Source organism: Polyodon spathula, chromosome 1, assembly GCF_017654505.1.
Source record: "Polyodon spathula isolate WHYD16114869_AA chromosome 1, ASM1765450v1, whole genome shotgun sequence".
Classification (NCBI taxonomy): domain Eukaryota; kingdom Metazoa; phylum Chordata; class Actinopteri; order Acipenseriformes; family Polyodontidae; genus Polyodon; species Polyodon spathula.
Window position 1 is genome coordinate 67,708,180 of NC_054534.1, and position 18,157 is coordinate 67,726,336.

Here is an 18,157-nt window from a genome sequence, read left to right on the forward strand (position 1 = left end):
CAAGGTTGTCCTGGAAGAAAACTTTCTTCCTTCTGCTCTGACAATGTTGCCCAACTCAGAGGATTGGTTTTTCCAGCAGGACAATGCTCCATGCCACACAGTCAGGTCCATCAAGGTGTGGATGGAGGACCACCAGATCAAGACCCTGTCATGGCTAGCCCAATCTCCAGACCCGAACCCCACTGAAAACCTCTGGAATGTGATCAAGAGGAAGATGGATGGTCACTAGCCATCAAACAAAGCCGAGCTGCTTGAATTTTTATGCCAGGAGTGGCATAAAGTCACTCAACATCAATGTGAAAGACTGGTGGAGAGCATGCCAAGACGCATGAAAGCTGTGCTTGAAAATCGGGGTTATTCCACCAAATATTGATTTCTGAACTCTTCCTAAGTTAAAACATTAGTATTGTGTTGTTTAAAAATGAATCTGAACTTATTTTCTTTGCATTATTCGAGGTCTGACAACACTGCATCTTTTTTTTGTTATTTTGACCAGTTGTCATTTTCTGCAAATAAATGCTCTAAATGACAATATTTTTATTTGGAATTTGGGAGAAATGTTGTCAGTAGTTTATAGAATAAAACAAAAATGTTCATTTTACCCAAACACATACCTATAAATAGTAAAACCAGAGAAACTGATAATTTTGCAGTGGTCTCAATTTTTTCCAGAGCTGTATATAGATAGATAGATAGATAGAATAGATAGATATTATTATTATTATTATTATTATTATTATTATTATTATTATTATTATTATTATTATTATTTTTAATAATATAGGGTTGATTAACAGAACAGGCTAAATCTATGAATGACAAACAAGCAAGAGTATTTATGCACTACACTGCTGAGGTAGAAAGAAGACAGCTGCAAGAGAAAATAAAAGGTGCAAAGATCCTCTTAGTGATGTCAGATGGTTCAGCTGATAGCGCTGCCATAAAAGAGGAGCTAATATATGTATGATTCTGCCAGAAAGGGCTGGTGACTGGGCAGTTTGTGCGCATGCAGTCTATGGAGAGGGCAGATGCCCTACATCTCAGATATATATCTATATCTTCACTCATGAGGCAGATTTTTTCAGACCCTGTTGAGACTACTCAAATGTTACTTGTTTTTGCGTTATCTTTTGTCGTTGTCACCCCTGGAATGATGTTGCCCGGTAAAATGTCTATGTGGCCAGTGGACTTTTCCATCCGCTAGCCATGGTAGCTAGTGCATGGAAAAGTTCATTACAAGCCCTGCTGTTCTGCTGAATAGCTACAGACTGCAGGCTCATTAACATTCTAGCTTTGTTTCAATAACCACATTTATTTTTAAAACTATATTATTTACAGTTATTAAGGACATGGCCATTATTTGTTTTATTTTGGCAATTTCAAGCTATTAATAAAATAATTTAATTATTATTACTATTTAAATGTCAGTAGAAAAAACATCTATGAGTAAAGGAAACTGCAAAAGAAACTGATCATTGTAAATGCAGAAAGGTGAGTAATAAACTGACTCCATTGTGATTTAGCAGTTGGTTCAAACAACTTAACAATGCAGGATTGTAAATAAATATAAAACTATAAAGAGAATCCAGAAATAGGAAAACAAGGTTTTTATGCTGGGTTGTTTTTTGGATGACGTCACAGTGTGTAAGGTCTTAAAGTTAAAGCTACACTAGCATTAGCTGTGCAGCACAAAAACACAGCTCCCACTAATCTTTGCTATATTAATTCTACATCAATAACATTAAATAATTTAAACAGTGCAAATACTGTAACCTGACCAAAACAATATAAAAATACATTCCAGCATTACAAAAGCATCAGTAATAAAACCAACTTAAATGAGATGGATGCAGTAATTGTATCAATTAAATATGTAATTAAAACCAAGATTAACCAAGGTCAATGTACATACATGGAAATGAGATATTTCCATCTATCCTGAATTACTCTACACAATTACTCTCTTACACAATCCATTGACTGCATATTCCTGTTAGTTATTAAAACAACAAAGTGTAACCTGACAACATACTGTACCAATTCCTCTGAACGTCAGCCACAATATTAATTTTGATGTTAAATGTTAACGTTCATTCATAGCATCCAAAATCCTAAAATCACAAATGAATTGACAAGACGACATAGATCATTCTGATTATTTCATTTGGATCTCTCCAGGTCGCTCACCATCATGTCAATTCAGACAGCTTGACAAAGACTGTTACAAAGATATTTTTTGATGGCTCTTTAATTTAAATGTAACAGCTGTTACTTGAAAGTGTGAGACTCTTCATTGCCACAGCTTAAAGGTTACAACGATTCTCACACTTGAACACAATTTTAAATGGTCTCAGGTTTGGAAATACACTGTCTGACATGTCATTGAGGAGATGCAAACAAACATACTGCAAGCAAGAATGAATTAACCTTTGTTATTTTCCTACATACAATATGCTGCATATACCGCTGGGAAATAATTATGGGAACATCAATATATGTGCTTTTACTTCATGGATTACAAAGAATATAGTGTAGTTATATATAGTTTAATGATATAATCTATATATATATATATATATATATATATATATATATATATATATATATATATATATAATATAGGGTATATATATAGCATATTTTTTTTCGTATAAAACAATGTGTCATGTCTCTATAATCCATCTATGTTCATATTTTTACGCTACTGCTTCTAAAAACACGCCTTTCTATACAAAAATGTACTTACATCACTGGTGTTGACCAACCAGGTTATTTCCCCATATGATGCAAGTTCCCCATTCACGTAACAACTTATTTCACTGTTCTTCCAGCGATTGTAGATATGTACAATTGTTACCATGTACCACTAAAAAAAAAGTTTGTGTATATGAGAGAGAGAGAGAGAGAGAGAGAGAGAGAGAGAGAGAGAGAGAGTCAGTGGTTTGCAGAATTATTCACCCACTACCAATAATGTCACATTTTGTTGAAATCACAAATAATCTATGCACAGTTTTTCAAACAAACTTTTTTTGTTCAAAGCTGTAGTGGCTAAATTGAACCCTGTTATATGAGGAGGTTAAATGTCAGCAAAACCTGCAAAGAAAATGTACAAAATGAAATTTACTGATTGCATAAGTATTCAACCCTTTAAGTCAGTACTTGGTAGAAGTCTTTTTTGGATAGGTTTCTACTAGCTTTGCACGGTAGGATGGTGACATTTTTGCCCATTCTTCACGGGAAAATTGCTCTAGTTCTGAAAAGTTTGTTGGGGATCGTCAGTGGACTGCAATCTTCAAGTCTCTATATAAATTTTTGACTGGATTCAAGTCAGGACTTTGACTGGGCAACTCAAGAACATTAATTCTCTTCTTCTTTAACCACTCCAGTGTGGCTTTGTGCTTCGGGTCATGTCCTGCTGAAAGTCCTGGCTGACTCAAACAGGTTTTCCCCGAAGAATTCACCTGTAAATTCTCCTCTCTATCCTGACAAGCTTTCCAGTCCCTGCTGAAGAGAAGCATCCCCATAACATGATGCTGCCACGACGCTTGATATTTGGGATGGTGTTAACTGGGTGATGCGCAGTGTTGGGCTTGCGCCAGACGTAACGCTTGGAATTTAGACCGAAATGTTCTAACTCTCGCAAACACCATACGTGCTTTAAGATAAGGCTTTGAGCAATGGCTTCTTTCTTGCCTCCCATCCATACAGGCCAGCTTTGTGTAGGGACCGGCTTATTGTTGATGTATGAACACTGACTCCCATCTCAGACACAGAACTTTGCAGATCTCTCAAGGTCATTGTTGGCTTCAGAGTGACATCCCGAACCAGATTCTTGCTTGCCTGGCTACTCAGTTTGGGAGGGCAACCTGATCTGGGTAGTGTCTGGGTGGTAAAATGCATCTTTCATTTCTTAATTATGGACTTCACTGTGCTGAGAGGGATAATCAGCATCTTTGAAATTTTCTTGTACCCTTCTCCTGCTCTGTACCTCTCTACCACTTTATCCCTGACTTGTTTCGAAAGCTCCTTGGTCTTCATGGTTGCTTTGTCGGATCACTATGTGAGTTGCAGCTCGAAAGTCTTTATATACCTAGGGGAAACTATCTACAAGCTAAACCACTTTGCGTACACATAGGCTGAAACCATTTCACTAGTTTTGCGATCTTTCAAACAAATCATTTGCACCTGAGCTACTTCAGGGTTGCAGTAGGAAAGGGGGTGAATACTTATAAAACTGAGACTAATCGGTTTTTCTCTATAAATCTTACTTATTTATATTCTATATGCATTTTTTAACTTTATCAATGTGGAATAGCTTGTGTAGATTCTACATGTAAAGTCTACTTTGAAAGCCTCGTGGAGTAGACTCAGGTGCCAACAAAATGTGAAAACTTTGCAGGGGGGTGAATACTTCTGCAAACTCCAACTCCAACTGAACGAACAAATATCGTGTACAAGAAAAGGTTGCTTACAATAAAATGATTGTGTGGCTGCTTTTAATAGCACAATGCACTGTAAACATTAAACATCTACTTACTAGTATTTAAAAAAAAAAAAAAATAATAATTAGTTGACGTTTTCACGTTATGAATATTTTAAGCTTGTTATTTTTCTCCACGATTTAACAAGTGTCCTCTGACTTGTTGGCTAATGTGTACACACTGTTAAATTTAACTGCACTCAATATCTATTTTAATACATACCTTCTGTGGTTTGAAGTCATACTTCACACAGTGTTGGAATCCTTTCCCTTTGGATTTTATTGAGGTCACAATCAAACAGCCTCCAACAAAATGTGCAGAGTACCCCAGTCCTTTACTTGTTCGGAAACTGAAAGAAATACAGTTCAAATGGGCCACACACAACCCACTACACATGAATCTGATATAATTTAATTAGAAGCTGAAAATAGGCCAAGAAAGAAAGGAATGACATTAATTCTATTTGAACTGCCATCAGAATAGTTTAATCAATTGCTTGCCTTGTGAAGTTTATTTGCTTTAGCCTAGGGAAAGAAAAAGCTATGTAAATGTTTTTTTTTTTTTTTTTTTTTTTTAACAATATACCCTGCTATCCTCCAAATGAGTGTCCCCGTCCCCGTCCCCTCCCCCCCCCACACGCCTTATTAAAATGTGTTCTATGTCACTTACCAGTACAAGTAAGGCTTATCTTTATCAACATGGATGTTATTGAAGGGGTCCATTCGCAGCCAGGTATGAAAGGTGAAGCCATTTTGGTAGGGCCACTTTGCAATGGGAGGCAGAGCTATTGCCTGCAAGTAATGAAACTTATTGCAGCAACTCCTCAAAATCAGCAAGTCAAAATACCCCTATAAAAACTTACTTCATATTTTAAAAGGATTAAGCATTATTAGGGTAAATGTATTATTTCAACACAAAGAAACCTAGAATAAGCACGGCTTTCAGCCCGAGCTATCGAAGACGACTTTGCTTCTATAACCTAATGTTTGTTTAGTACCGATGCCTTTGGCTGTTGGAGATGCACTCTTGATGCTTTTTATTTATTAAAACAACTGTATGCTTGGAATAGTTACCAAAGAAAAAAAGCAACATTTATAACTTAAAATACTGCCACATGCATGCAGTGTCAGGTGTGGTCCCTGGACATGGGCTATGTTCTGGTATACAAAGTTGCCTTCCGTTAAATATACATGTTATTGTGTGCATGTTTTCGGTGCATTGGGTCCATTTGGTTCATCCATTCACATAGAGTGCACTGTATACCCAAGGATCCCTCATGTTCTTTACCTTTCTGGGTCCATTATCAATTTATATGGGGAATGGGCAAACGTCTTAAACATATCCAATAGCACTCACTAAAGACTGGCTGTATAACCCGATTTTACTCCTGTAACAAAATTGTCAATATAATGTTTAGTAGGATTGCAAACCAACTTTTTTCATCTGTATTTAATGTGTTAATTGTTATGGTTGTCAGAGCACTGTCTCTTGCATCCAATTTGTGCGGACATGAAAAATGATCATAAAACTGAACACACAATACAATCAAAAGGTACTGTCCTAAGGTGAACTGAAATCGATTAAGCATGCTAAGTAAATTGGTCCAATAAGGCTGGACCAGAAGGCTGCTGGTATACATTACTTGATTCCACAATCCCTACCAAAAAGGTGTATGGGAATACTGACTGTATGTAAGTTTTTGTAATCTGCAGTTTGCAAAAAGTGTATTCTTTTTTCTATTTACCAAAAAGGTATTTAAAAAATATAAACTACTCGTTTATCATGGGTAGGGCCCTACCAAATTCACGGCGGTGAAAAACACGTTACAGACCGTGAAATCTGGTCTTTTGTGTACTTTTACCCTGTAGTAAAATCCAATGCAGTTATATATAGCGTTACAGGTTTCTAATGGATTGTTAAGGGTCGTACACACTGAACACAGTGAGGCGGTGCCGTGAGGCAAAAAGTTGAAGCCATTGTTTTCAATGAAGGCGGTCACACTGACGGGGGCATGCAGATGTGGAGGGAAGCAGCGCTCAGAGTGGGGCGAAAGGATAAAATATTTTCAACTTTCGCCACGCCATAACTTTCCCCTTGCTACCTTTGTTGTGTGAACAGTGGTCTGCAGTGACACAGAGCAACACGCAAGGAGGCAGCATGCACGTCACGTTCGTTGTGAGCACCCCTTTGGCTTGTTTCAATTTAAAAAAAAGGACAGAACAGATTTATTGATTGCCATTTGACACCAATAACTGAGCTCTACTCACTGATTGGTAGACACAGGCATCCGGGGCAGGTTTAGTATGACCTATTGATCTGAACTGGTATTACCATCCAATTAGACCTACATTTTAAAATGAGTGACCAAAAGAAATCAAAAAAGTGCTACAATCATTACTGCAGCAGATCATGTAAAATTTGGAAGCCAAATGTATACAAAGTAGTAGTATGAGCAGAAAATACATTAAAAGCACTGCAGAACAAAAAGTAATAAATGTCAGTAATTTAAGAGACTTCACGTTTATATTTTTAGCCTCTGGATATATTGTCCAGCTACAAACCCATCCCTAGCTCAGTACTGTCTATCAATTCCAACAAACTCCGTGGATGCAGTGAGAGCTGTGTCTAAATAAGGGCAGGTATTTACACCATAGAGACAGGGAATGAAAAAACACTTTTTTTTAAACAACAGAAACGTCACAATCATAGAGCGATCTCTGGATTTCAGTTTTATTTTCTTTTAGCGTTTCTATTTTGTTAGTCACATGCTTTTGTTAACTTCAGGGATTTAAATGTTTATATTTTGCCATTTTAAAACCACATGTTCATACTTTGTTACACCACTGTGAAATGTAAGATTTAAAATAGCGGAAACCGTGAAATTAAATATTTAAAAAAAATTCAGACTATGAAATTTACAAAAATGTACAGTGAAATTTGTAGGGCCCTAGTTTGTCATGAGTAATAAACTGATCACTTTTGTGCAAAGGATTGATTGATTCTCATATGTTTATGTATCCAACCCTAATAAAAGGAAGATGAAGAAAGCAGAGCTGAGGTAGCTGCAAAAGGGGGGGGGGGGGAGAGATTGAGGATGCCTGCAGCCTCATTAGCACAGAGATTCGCTTTTATCTGTGAAACGCAAACAGTGATTTTATTTTCATTCTCCAAAAGCCCCAGCAGGCAGGCAATCACCGTTGCTGTTGTTACTGATCACCAATTTCAGAAAGTGATGATCTTAAGCAGATAGAGGCCTTCTGATTTCACATTCACCTCCCTCACTCCCACAGAGTAGCTCCTTCAGCCTAGTAAACCTCCTCATTCACCTGAGGCTCCTGCTTCACTGAACTACAGTATACCAATACAGAGAAGTGTGACCCTTCATTTTCTGTGTGTGTGCATCAGTGTCTACAACTGAGCACAGGATTGTGTTACTCTACAAAATGTAACCCTAAGATCGCACAGTTATAATCATTTAGATTTTTACTGAATGTATTTTTTTTTTTAAATTAAAGATAATAATAAATCACACCCATCACTACCTGTTCATGAACCTAATTCAAATATTGTAACACAAGTGTCCAGTCCTTGTGTTGCCAATTGACATTTAGAAACATACACTAGCCCTTCACCCAGTCCTGGGTTTCGGAACTTCCCTTGTTTAGTATATATTAAAATAAACAGGTACCGGAGGTTTGTACAATACCCTGCTAAATCTGCTCTGAACTGACCACATCTGAATACGTCTCAATTGTGTCTGTGGTATTGACTATTAGGAGTTGTTCATGCGGCTATAAGGGAAGGAACATTGTTTAACATGGGTTCTTGGCTACTAAATAATTTAAATGATATGCTTAATTGATGGTCGTTTGGTAACCCAGGACAAGGCGAGTTTCTAACCCTGTATGCACACCATTCTTTATTTACTAAAAAACGTTCTCCTTTAGGGGAGTCGTGTTTAACTGAATTGGGTCTTACACTATACTTCTAACCCAGCAGTTTGAGGCTCTATGAAGTTCAGTCTTTACAGTTGTTCAGATCAGGTTGCTTCTACCGTGCTAGGCTGCACCAGTACTGATTGCTCAGATGCTCCCTTAATGCATTTCACTAAACCCCAACCTGAAATCTGCACACGTCTCCTAACCATGTCTCAAACATGCATCACCAAAGTGATCTACTGACTTGTGAGTGTGTGACAATATTGGGTACTCACCGCAGCCCTCTTTCCAGGAAAGCTGAAAAAAGAATCAGGACCGTTTTTCTGTGGCATGTGTTTTAAAACCGATAGCAACTTCACAGCATGTGGAGGCTAGAACACACAAAAAACATATAAGTAGATAAAAACAAAATGTACATTTTTTTAAATAACAAAATAAAATAAAAAATACTAACTACCTAAATGTATGATTACTTAGATACAAATACTGAAATGCGAGTTGTTTGCAACCCTTGCAATCAAAATAATAAATTGAAAATATAATAGACTTTTTTTCAAACATCCAGTATCTTTCAGCGAAAAAGTTCCCTTCCTTTACATCGTGTAGATTGTGCCGTTTTGTTCCAATGAGCAACAAGAAGACACTGCTCAGTTGTTACAATATTATAAAGAAATCAATCCTGGATGCTCCTGAAACATTCAAATGCATGGGCTACGAAGAAAAATCTATTGGCAAAAAATATTCTAGACTCAAAATGAATAACTTACTGAACATGTAAATAGAAGTATCAGTTTAAAACAATTAAAAAAGAAATAAAAAGTTACCCATTGCCCTTTTTCTCCTTGTAGTTTGCTGAAGAACAGCTTAAGTTCACGGACAGTTATACTGTAGCTGGCCAAGACACCCAGCATATCGACCAACAGTTCTGCATATAAAAATAAAGAAATCAATTATAGCCACTGATTGCACACAATTATTTGTACATTAGGTATCGTTTATACCGTGTTAAGCACGGCGTATATATTTTGGGAAAACTCAGCTGTTTGGATCTCATTTTGTGCCATTTACATAGATTTAAATAACAAACACACTGCTTATACTGTAATAATCGCTCTTACTAATCAAGAGAGAGAGATTGATTTATATTGAATTTGTTAGTGTACAACCAGGGACTTCTTACTCTGAACCTACTCTCAACCTCTTAACCGAATTAACAGAGGTTGAGTTTGTGAGTGAGAGGAATGTTCATTACAAGCTAAAAAAAAATAATAAAATACAGCAGTTTTCTACAGGTTTGAACCGCAGCTGTTGTCTGTCGCTGCCTGCGGGGCGTATCAACTTCAACCTCTGTCACAATGCATTCTCCTGCTGCAAATGAACGCATCTACACGGCAGACAGCTACTGTCACAAGCATTAACACCGTGTATCTCTCTAAACAGGGGATTTAGGGGAGCTCCCTAATAAAAGCTGAATCTCAAAACAATAATAATAATAATAATAATAATAATAATAATAATAATAAAGTACAGTAATTGTTACAGCTGTGTATAATGAGTTTTAAAAACATATCCGCCCTTGCTCTGATCCCACCACAGGTCAGATACATGGCGGATTACTGTACTTTATTACATTCACAGGTTTTAATACATCTTTTTTATTAGTGTAATGAGTGTCTTCATAAAGATTTTAACCGTACACACGCTTGTTTGTTTTGATTACTGCACTGTTGATTGGGGGACATTTTCAATGTCAGGTTATTGTGTTGGAGATAATGCCGTCCATCGCTTACTGCAGGTGAATCACGTTAACAAACATGCCTGTTCTAAGCGGTGGCGACTGTATAGCTTTATTCTGTGTCAATCACAGCGTACTGTATATGGTAATGTTTCATTTAGAGTAACTTTAGTATTTTCAGCTTTAATTATAGATACTTGTGGCAAAACAACAATCAAAATAACATGAAGGTATACTCTTGAGGGAAGTCTTCATTTGAATTATTGAACTAGACTGATTATACACCCTCATAATAAACAGCACCATCAAGTCATGGTGTATTGACTGTGTGTAGCAAATTACAACACAAGAGATATGCAAGCTTTTAAATCTTAAACCTGCTATTACTGAACAAACTGACCTGCTATCATACTGTCAGCTTTATCGATCCTCTTGAGGACCTGTTCGATAAGTCCCATCTCGGTGCAAGCTTGCAGGTTGTGAATGCTCTTCTTAAGAATGGCTGTGAAGATGCTCCAGACCTCAGCCTGGCAAGTCTTGTCACACTTGTCCAGCAGCTCCACCATACAGGAGATACTTTCCACTTCTTGAATGATGAAATTCATTTCCAGATCAAACTGACCACCCACAAGCTAATACAAAAACAATAATAAATAATTGGGTTATTAAAACAGGAATCTGAATCCTTAATAACTGTTAAGAAAATTGGTCTGTAGAAAGCTTGTTCAAAACAGGAGAGGGCTTTATTATTAGCTCAGGCACTAGTGATTTTGTAAACATTGAGAACCAGCACAATTGCATGGTCTTATTATGTATAACATTTAAAATAGCATTTTAGTAAAAATTGAGATGCTTTTATATATTTTAAAAGGATAAATGTGCATGTACAGTAAAAAGTGTTTTGTAGTTAACTGCAGCTAGTGAAAACTAAAACTGTTTTTTTGTTTTTTTTAAAGCAAACACAGACAAGGCCAAACTATTTGCTTTACATTTTAAACACATTAGGCTCCTTAACCTAATTGTGCAGAATTTCTGCTTTGCATTTTAAAATGGTAATGACTTTGTGTGGCCTAATCATGTGTCTACCATGCCTCTGCAAGGACACCTGCCTCCCAGGCTGAACACTCATCTAATTAGTGGCTGCCCACTCCCAGGCAACCATATAGATGCAGCACAGCACAGTAGTAAAACACTCACTGAATATACAGGGCATTTTGCAGTAATTGAGGAAAACTAAACTGCACCAAGATTACAAAGTGAGAACTAGTTCTGGGACGAGCAAGTGTTATTCATATGCTTTCGAAATTTACACGAATATTACATTTATGTTATTATGAATTATCTTGAACACACAAGTATAATTTGTGCCACATTACAATAAAACATCTCTTGGGAGTAACATAAACCCGGCATGCCGTCAAATTACCTATATAAGAAAGAAACACTCATACAGCAGAATGTGTGTCACTCTTCAGGTGCCACCCATACGTTTGTTTCTTTACAGGATATATTTGATACAGTTCTTATGAATATTGTCATGTGACCCAAGTCCTTTTTGCTACTGAATACATTTACAGTAGGTTTGCTTGAATATTCAAAAACTGCATAATATTAGCATTATTTTTATAAGAGCATTACAAAAACGGCCTGACAGCTGAAGTGGAGTGTCCAAGCCGAGAGAGATAATGACTGAGACTCTGAAACCTTGGTTTCATATTCCATTTGGGCCGTGTCCTAGTCTTTACCTTGGTGTAAAATTACTTAACTTAAAACTAAGAAAAAAAAAAGCAAAAACGCAACCAAAATGTTGTTTGTTGTAACCTCACAATACAACACAGAGAGCGTACCTTGCTTAACGATTAATGCAAATTATAGGATTAATGTAAATTATAGGATTAATGTGTATGACAACAGATGCTATACTGATACTGGTCTAAATACTTCATGCAATTATTACCTTCAGGTTTGATCACTTTAAAGATTATATTATTTCTAAAGATATGACAGAGCACAACACTTTTTTTTTTTTTTTTTTTTTTTTTTTTGCCATGATTATTAATGAACCTGACTTAAAATATAATAATAAAAAGGAGCACAACAATGCTGTGGGGAAATGAATTCTGCAGGATACATTTTGAATTGACAAGTAGGATATTGACAGCAGAAAGACTACCTCAATTTGTCATGGGACAAAACACCAAAAACAATTTGATCAGTGGCATGAAACCAAATCAATTTCCTTTCCTATTTAGATGGCAAACTGTCCAAATTAAATGAATGGAGCTGGATTAAAAATCAATGTAAAAACGCAAAGCATGCAGACAGTGAGAGATAAAAGCAACAATTCCTGCTGCTCTACCCCCTAAAGAAACACATTGCTTTCTCCACTGTGCAGCATTTGACAAAGCACTTAGATTAGCTGAAAGAGCAGTTTCCAATTTCTTTCTTCAGCATTGAAATACATTTGAAAAAACGAATACAGGGGGTGGGGGTGAAGAACATGCAAATGTTGTGCCTCACTGGGAATTAGTTTTCCCTCCATCCATTAAAAGCACCCCTCCTTCATCTACCTACCGTGAAAGCTAATAAATCATTGGACCTTGGAAACAGCACACCTTTTTCAATTTGTATTTATGGGCTGCGATTGTAGCCATGTCTTGTAATGGATGCACACTGGTGCAATCTAAGGAAACTTGTGATTTATTAATGTGACACCTTTTTAGAATCACAAATCCGTCATTCTTACACAGCCAAAAGAAAGCCACTTGAGGGTTACGCTGTACAGTAATAAGCACGGGGTAAAGGCGCAATCACAGCAATGTTTCTCATAATCTGAGAACCAGGCAAAAGTAACAATAATATTGTCTTTGGATATACATCCCTTTCCCCATGCATTTTTCTCCAATGATCATAACGCTGACTGAAAGCAAGAACACTGGAACAAACAAAATGATACAATACAATGCCACTCATGCATAGTCATGATATATTGTACTCCTAACCAATCGCATCTCTCATTTTTTTATATTTTAGTAACAATCTTGTTGGGCTCAGTGTATATGCAGTATGTTTTTCAGCAGCAGTTGGAAAATGAGGTGGAAAAATATGTAAAACCTTTCACAAAAGACAACTGTAAAAGGTAAACTATATAAAAAATTAAAAGCACTGGCTTTATCTAATAATAAGAAGCAAACTTTCACCTCACACCGATTAAAACCTGTCACATAGAAATGTTCTATAAGGGAGCAAGACTGCCAGAAGCATCAAATAACTACATCAAGGGAATGCAAGATGCCTACAGCAGATCTGTTTTCAATCTATGCTTGCAAATACTGTATCCTTGTGACAATAACAAACCATCTAGTGTGAGGGTTAGTTTAAGGAGTAAATACAAGCTTCAATAAGGATCACATGTCTGAGGTATAGACACAGTCGAATTACTGTTCTGACTAACACATTCTCAATATCAGATTGTGCTGCTCTCTAGACTGACCACCTGTAAATTAAGCAATGTGCATAGCCCTAAACGGAGTGCTATTTTACGTTTGCAAGCACAGCCACTGAAATATCAGTCTGACCTACAATTAACTTCCTTAAAGAAAATATAGGCTAGTGTATTGCAGCATCTCCAGGGTCCCCCTTTAAACTAGATTTAGCCTACATGTTATTTTACCTGAAAACTAGAGCAGGGTAGGGTATTTACAGCATAAAAAATAAAAAAAATTGATAACAGATACTAGCACATGCCTAAATATCCCAACATACATATTTTAATGATACGAGCCACACATCTGAAGAAGTGTTTTGCAATATCATTGTTTATAAAATATAAAAGCAAAAATACTGATTGGGTTCAACTTCATTACCGTATTTGCTTGAGTACAAGTCGAGCAATTTAACCCCAAAAGACAATCCTGACAATCCTGAAGTTGGGGGGGGGGGGGGGGGGGGTTGATTAATATAAGACTAAAAAAAAAAAAAAAAAAAAAAAAAACTTTGCCAGCAAATCTTTAATGTCAGCAAAAGTCATGGCCGGTGTGTGGTTACCGTACTCCCTGTCTGTACCTAGCAGGGTTTAGGACCCAGGGGAGCCCTGTGCATTCAGCGCGTGAGGCAAGTTCACATACAAAACTTAGCAATGCACCTGCAGGTCTGGTGCTTGTTTGTTATTTTCTTTAACAATAGTTTGTATTAGCGCTTCAAAAGAAAGAAAGTTCAGTTAAGATCAGGTTAACTTAGTCCAGAGAGAACAGACTCACTCTGTATCACTGAACATGCTTTTATGATTCACTACACTGCCGCTGCGTTGCTTACCTTTCCCTTGTGGATTTGGACGCTAAAACTCAAACGATCTCATTGCTACACTTCTCTCATATGGGTGAGACAAAGACAGTTTAATAATTTTTTCTTGCTGGACGGCTAACTTGGTTGTTATTTTTTAAATGCGCATATTTTTTGCTACTGAGCTTGTAGCCCATGTCTTGTATTTTTGTTTGTTGTGCTGGATGATTGCTTTAAACAAACAGAACACTGCAACCTTACAGTCAATTAATTCATGGGGGGTGAAGTTTAAATTTACGCTCTCCAGTTAATATTGTTCATTTTGAATTAATTTTTTGTTGCATTCAATTGAGAACACTTTTCTGTGCAAGTGCTGTGTGTTTGTTTTTTTGTTTGTTTTTTTGCAAGCTTGATTTCATGTCCTTACTGGAGTGCAAATAATTTTTCTTGAGTTAAGCAAATGGTGAAAGTTATGTGTTTTTTTTCGCTGTATTCTTATATTTGACACAGTAACTAGTTCTGATTTCTGAGAACATATATAGTTGGCTATAGGCGAAGGGTTGAGTGTTACAGCGTGACCCTGCAGCAGAGTGCTTCTGTGGAAACAGCATCGCTCCACTGACATTGTTGTGAGCAAATCCTTGTTGCCCTCGTTGCCAGAGCAAATGCATCCAATTTCTCTCAAATCAAAAATGCAAACCTTTCAAGATCTGGCGAAAACGATTCTGTAACATTGTCTATATATAAAAATTTAATCCCAGGTTTGTTTACATCCAGGAGCTGTCACGTAAAACAGAGACGCAGTTTCATTGAATTATAGCCAGACCACACCACCTCCTACATTCCATTGAAATACATACAAAAAATAAATAAATAAATTGTACTGTATTGTAATAAGGGTCAAAATGACACGTCTGGCGGTTTTAGGTAGAAGTGCTTATAAAACAGTTATATTTGCAAATCTGCTGCTCAGAACGCAGGGTATCTAATACATATACTTAGGAAAACTAACGCCTGAAGTGCACTCTAACAACAGTTTCAATTTCAGGAGTTCATTTTTCACTAAACTTGCCATCCTATTTCAGTAATAAATAGAAAATAATAATAATAATAATAATAATAATAATAATAATAATTATACCCGAATCTCTCCCTCACAATGGGGCTCGATTTCTACTCGAGCGAATGCAGTACTTAACTGTCGACTAAGGCTTATACTTTCTATAATGTAAATCAAACAAATAGACTATCTACAGTGGCCATCTTACCTAGTAAATTTGTGAATTTCATATAGTGTTGTCACTTGCCAGATAAATGTGTAATTGATCAATAAAGCATAATGTATATACTTGTATACTACAGTAGAAGTTTCTCCGAATAAGGATCACAAGAAAAGTGAAGGAATAAAATAGAGGGAGTGGTGTCTTTCTTCAAGATGGAAACAGGTTAAGCATGTTAGCAATTTGGGTGAGGCAGAAGCATAACCATATTTCAAATCGATTCTGTAACTATTGCTTTCATAAATCAAGCAGTAGATTAATTTTTTTTTTTTTTTTTAGTATGCCTAACCCAATAAACTTGCGTACAGTAAATGCTTGTGTACCTGCTAGTTTCTTTGCTAGGATGTGTTAACCCTGGATATTTAATAGATTGTGTTTGGAGAATGTATTGTGTTTATTTACAAAATAACCACAGCAGATTTTTAAAACGCAAACAGTGATTTTATTTTCATTCTCCAAAAGCCCCAGCAGGCAGGCAATCACCGTTGCTGTTGTTACTGATCACCAATTTCAGAAAGTGATGATCTTAAGCAGATAGAGGCCTTCTGATTTCACATTCACCTCCCTCACTCCCACAGAGTAGCTCCTTCAGCCTAGTAAACCTCCTCATTCACCTGAGGCTCCTGCTTCACTGAACTACAGTATACCAATACAGAGAAGTGTGACCCTTCATTTTCTGTGTGTGTGCATCAGTGTCTACAACTGAGCACAGGATTGTGTTACTCTACAAAATGTAACCCTAAGATCGCACAGTTATAAACATTTAGATTTTTACTGAATGTACTGTTTTTTTGGGGTTTTTTTTTTGTTTAAATTAGACAATAATAAATCACACCCATCACCATCTGTTCATGAACCTAATTCAAATGTTGTAATACAAGTGTCCTGTCCTTGTGTTGCCAACTGACATTTAAAAACATACACTAGCCCTGCACCCAGTCCTGGGTTTCGGAACTTCTCTTGTTTAGGATATATTAAAATGAACAGGTACCAGGAGTTTGTACAATCAGGCCCCTGCTAAATCTGACCTGAACTGACCACATCTGAATATGTCTCAATTGTGTCTGTGGTATTGACTATTAGGAGTTGTTCATGCGGCTATAAGGGAAGGAACATTGTTTAACAGGGGTTCTTGGGTACTAAATAATTTAAATGATATACTTAATTGATGGTCGTTTGGTAACCCAGGACTAGGCAAGTTTCTAACCCTGTATGCACACCATTCTTTATTTACTAAAAAACGTTCTCCTTTAGGGGAGTCGTGTTTAACTGAATTGGGTCTTACACTATACTTCTAACCCAGCAGTTTGAGGCTCTATGAAGTTCAGTCTTTACAGTTGTTCAGATCAGGTTGCTTCTACCATGCTAGGCTGCACTAGTATGGATTGCCCACATGTGTCCTAACCACTCTCTCACATGCATCACTCAAGTGATCTAAAACCCAGTTACTGACTTTAGTGTGTGACAATATTGGGTACTCTGAAAAAAGAAATCAGGCCTGTTTTTCTGTGGCATGTGTTTTAAAACAGATAACTTCACAGAATGTGGACTTGACTTTTACTCGAGTGAACAGGGGCAACTGTCGACTAAGGCTTATACTTTCTATAATGTAAATCAAACAACTAGATTAAATGCACTTTTTCTACAGTACATCTTATCCAGTAACATTGTGAATCTGATAGTGTTGTCACTTGTCAGATTAATAAATAATTATGTTTAATTATTTAATTCAGTAATGGCTCCCTTACTGCAGCGGTTTTCAAACTGGGGTACTCAAGCTCTCGTCATGGGGCACGCAAGAAACTCTGTAATGGTGGAAAACATTTTACTTAGTATGACTTGGTAATCTAATCAGCGCACACATGGCTAATTTACATATTAATGCAACATTTAAGTTAGCCCTGTTTGCATGGGAAATAATGTACTTCAAGCTTCATACCTCGTGAGTTACCGTGCGGCTAAAACGGGGAAACCACACACTGTTGCATAAGATTTAAATATACCTGCTGCAAAAGACATGGTGAGGTGCATGCTCTGTGAAAAAGCAGAAAAAAACTTGATACCATACCCCTCTCCGATAATACTGTGTCGCACCGTATTGATGTCCTCTCAGTTTGTGAATCGCGTTAGAAACACCGACTATTCTCTACAACTAGACTAGTCCACGGATTTAGGTAGCCTGGCTAATCTTTTGGTTTATGTTCGTTATATGTATGAAAGTACCATGCATGAAGATTTTCTGTTTTGTCGTCCTATGCCTACCCAAACAACAGGAGAAGTTATATTTTTACTGGTTGATAATTTGAGAACAAAACTGACTGGTTCCGCTGTGTAGGGATTTGCACCAGTGGGGCAAAAATCAATAACGGGTAAACATAGTGGAGCCAAGAGCACTGCAGCATCCACAGAGGCCCTTGCTGCCAAAGAAATGCCTGACGACTT

General features: G+C 36.9%; 1 protein-coding gene across 3 annotated transcripts in view; it reads right to left on the minus strand.

Moving 5' to 3' along the window:
• lrba (LPS responsive beige-like anchor protein) overlaps positions 1 to 18,157 on the minus strand; it is a 283,887-nt gene that overhangs the window by 240,878 nt on the left and 24,852 nt on the right. For all 3 annotated transcript variants that reach the window (XM_041260260.1, XM_041260269.1, XM_041260252.1), the window contains exons 3-8: positions 10,555 to 10,786; positions 9,244 to 9,344; positions 8,695 to 8,790; positions 5,151 to 5,272; positions 4,704 to 4,830; positions 2,747 to 2,866 (exon numbers count right to left, since the gene is read on the minus strand). In XM_041260260.1, the coding sequence (XP_041116194.1) occupies positions 2,747 to 2,866; positions 4,704 to 4,830; positions 5,151 to 5,272; positions 8,695 to 8,790; positions 9,244 to 9,344; positions 10,555 to 10,786 (798 nt within the window). The remainder of the gene's footprint in view (positions 1 to 2,746; positions 2,867 to 4,703; positions 4,831 to 5,150; positions 5,273 to 8,694; positions 8,791 to 9,243; positions 9,345 to 10,554; positions 10,787 to 18,157) is intronic.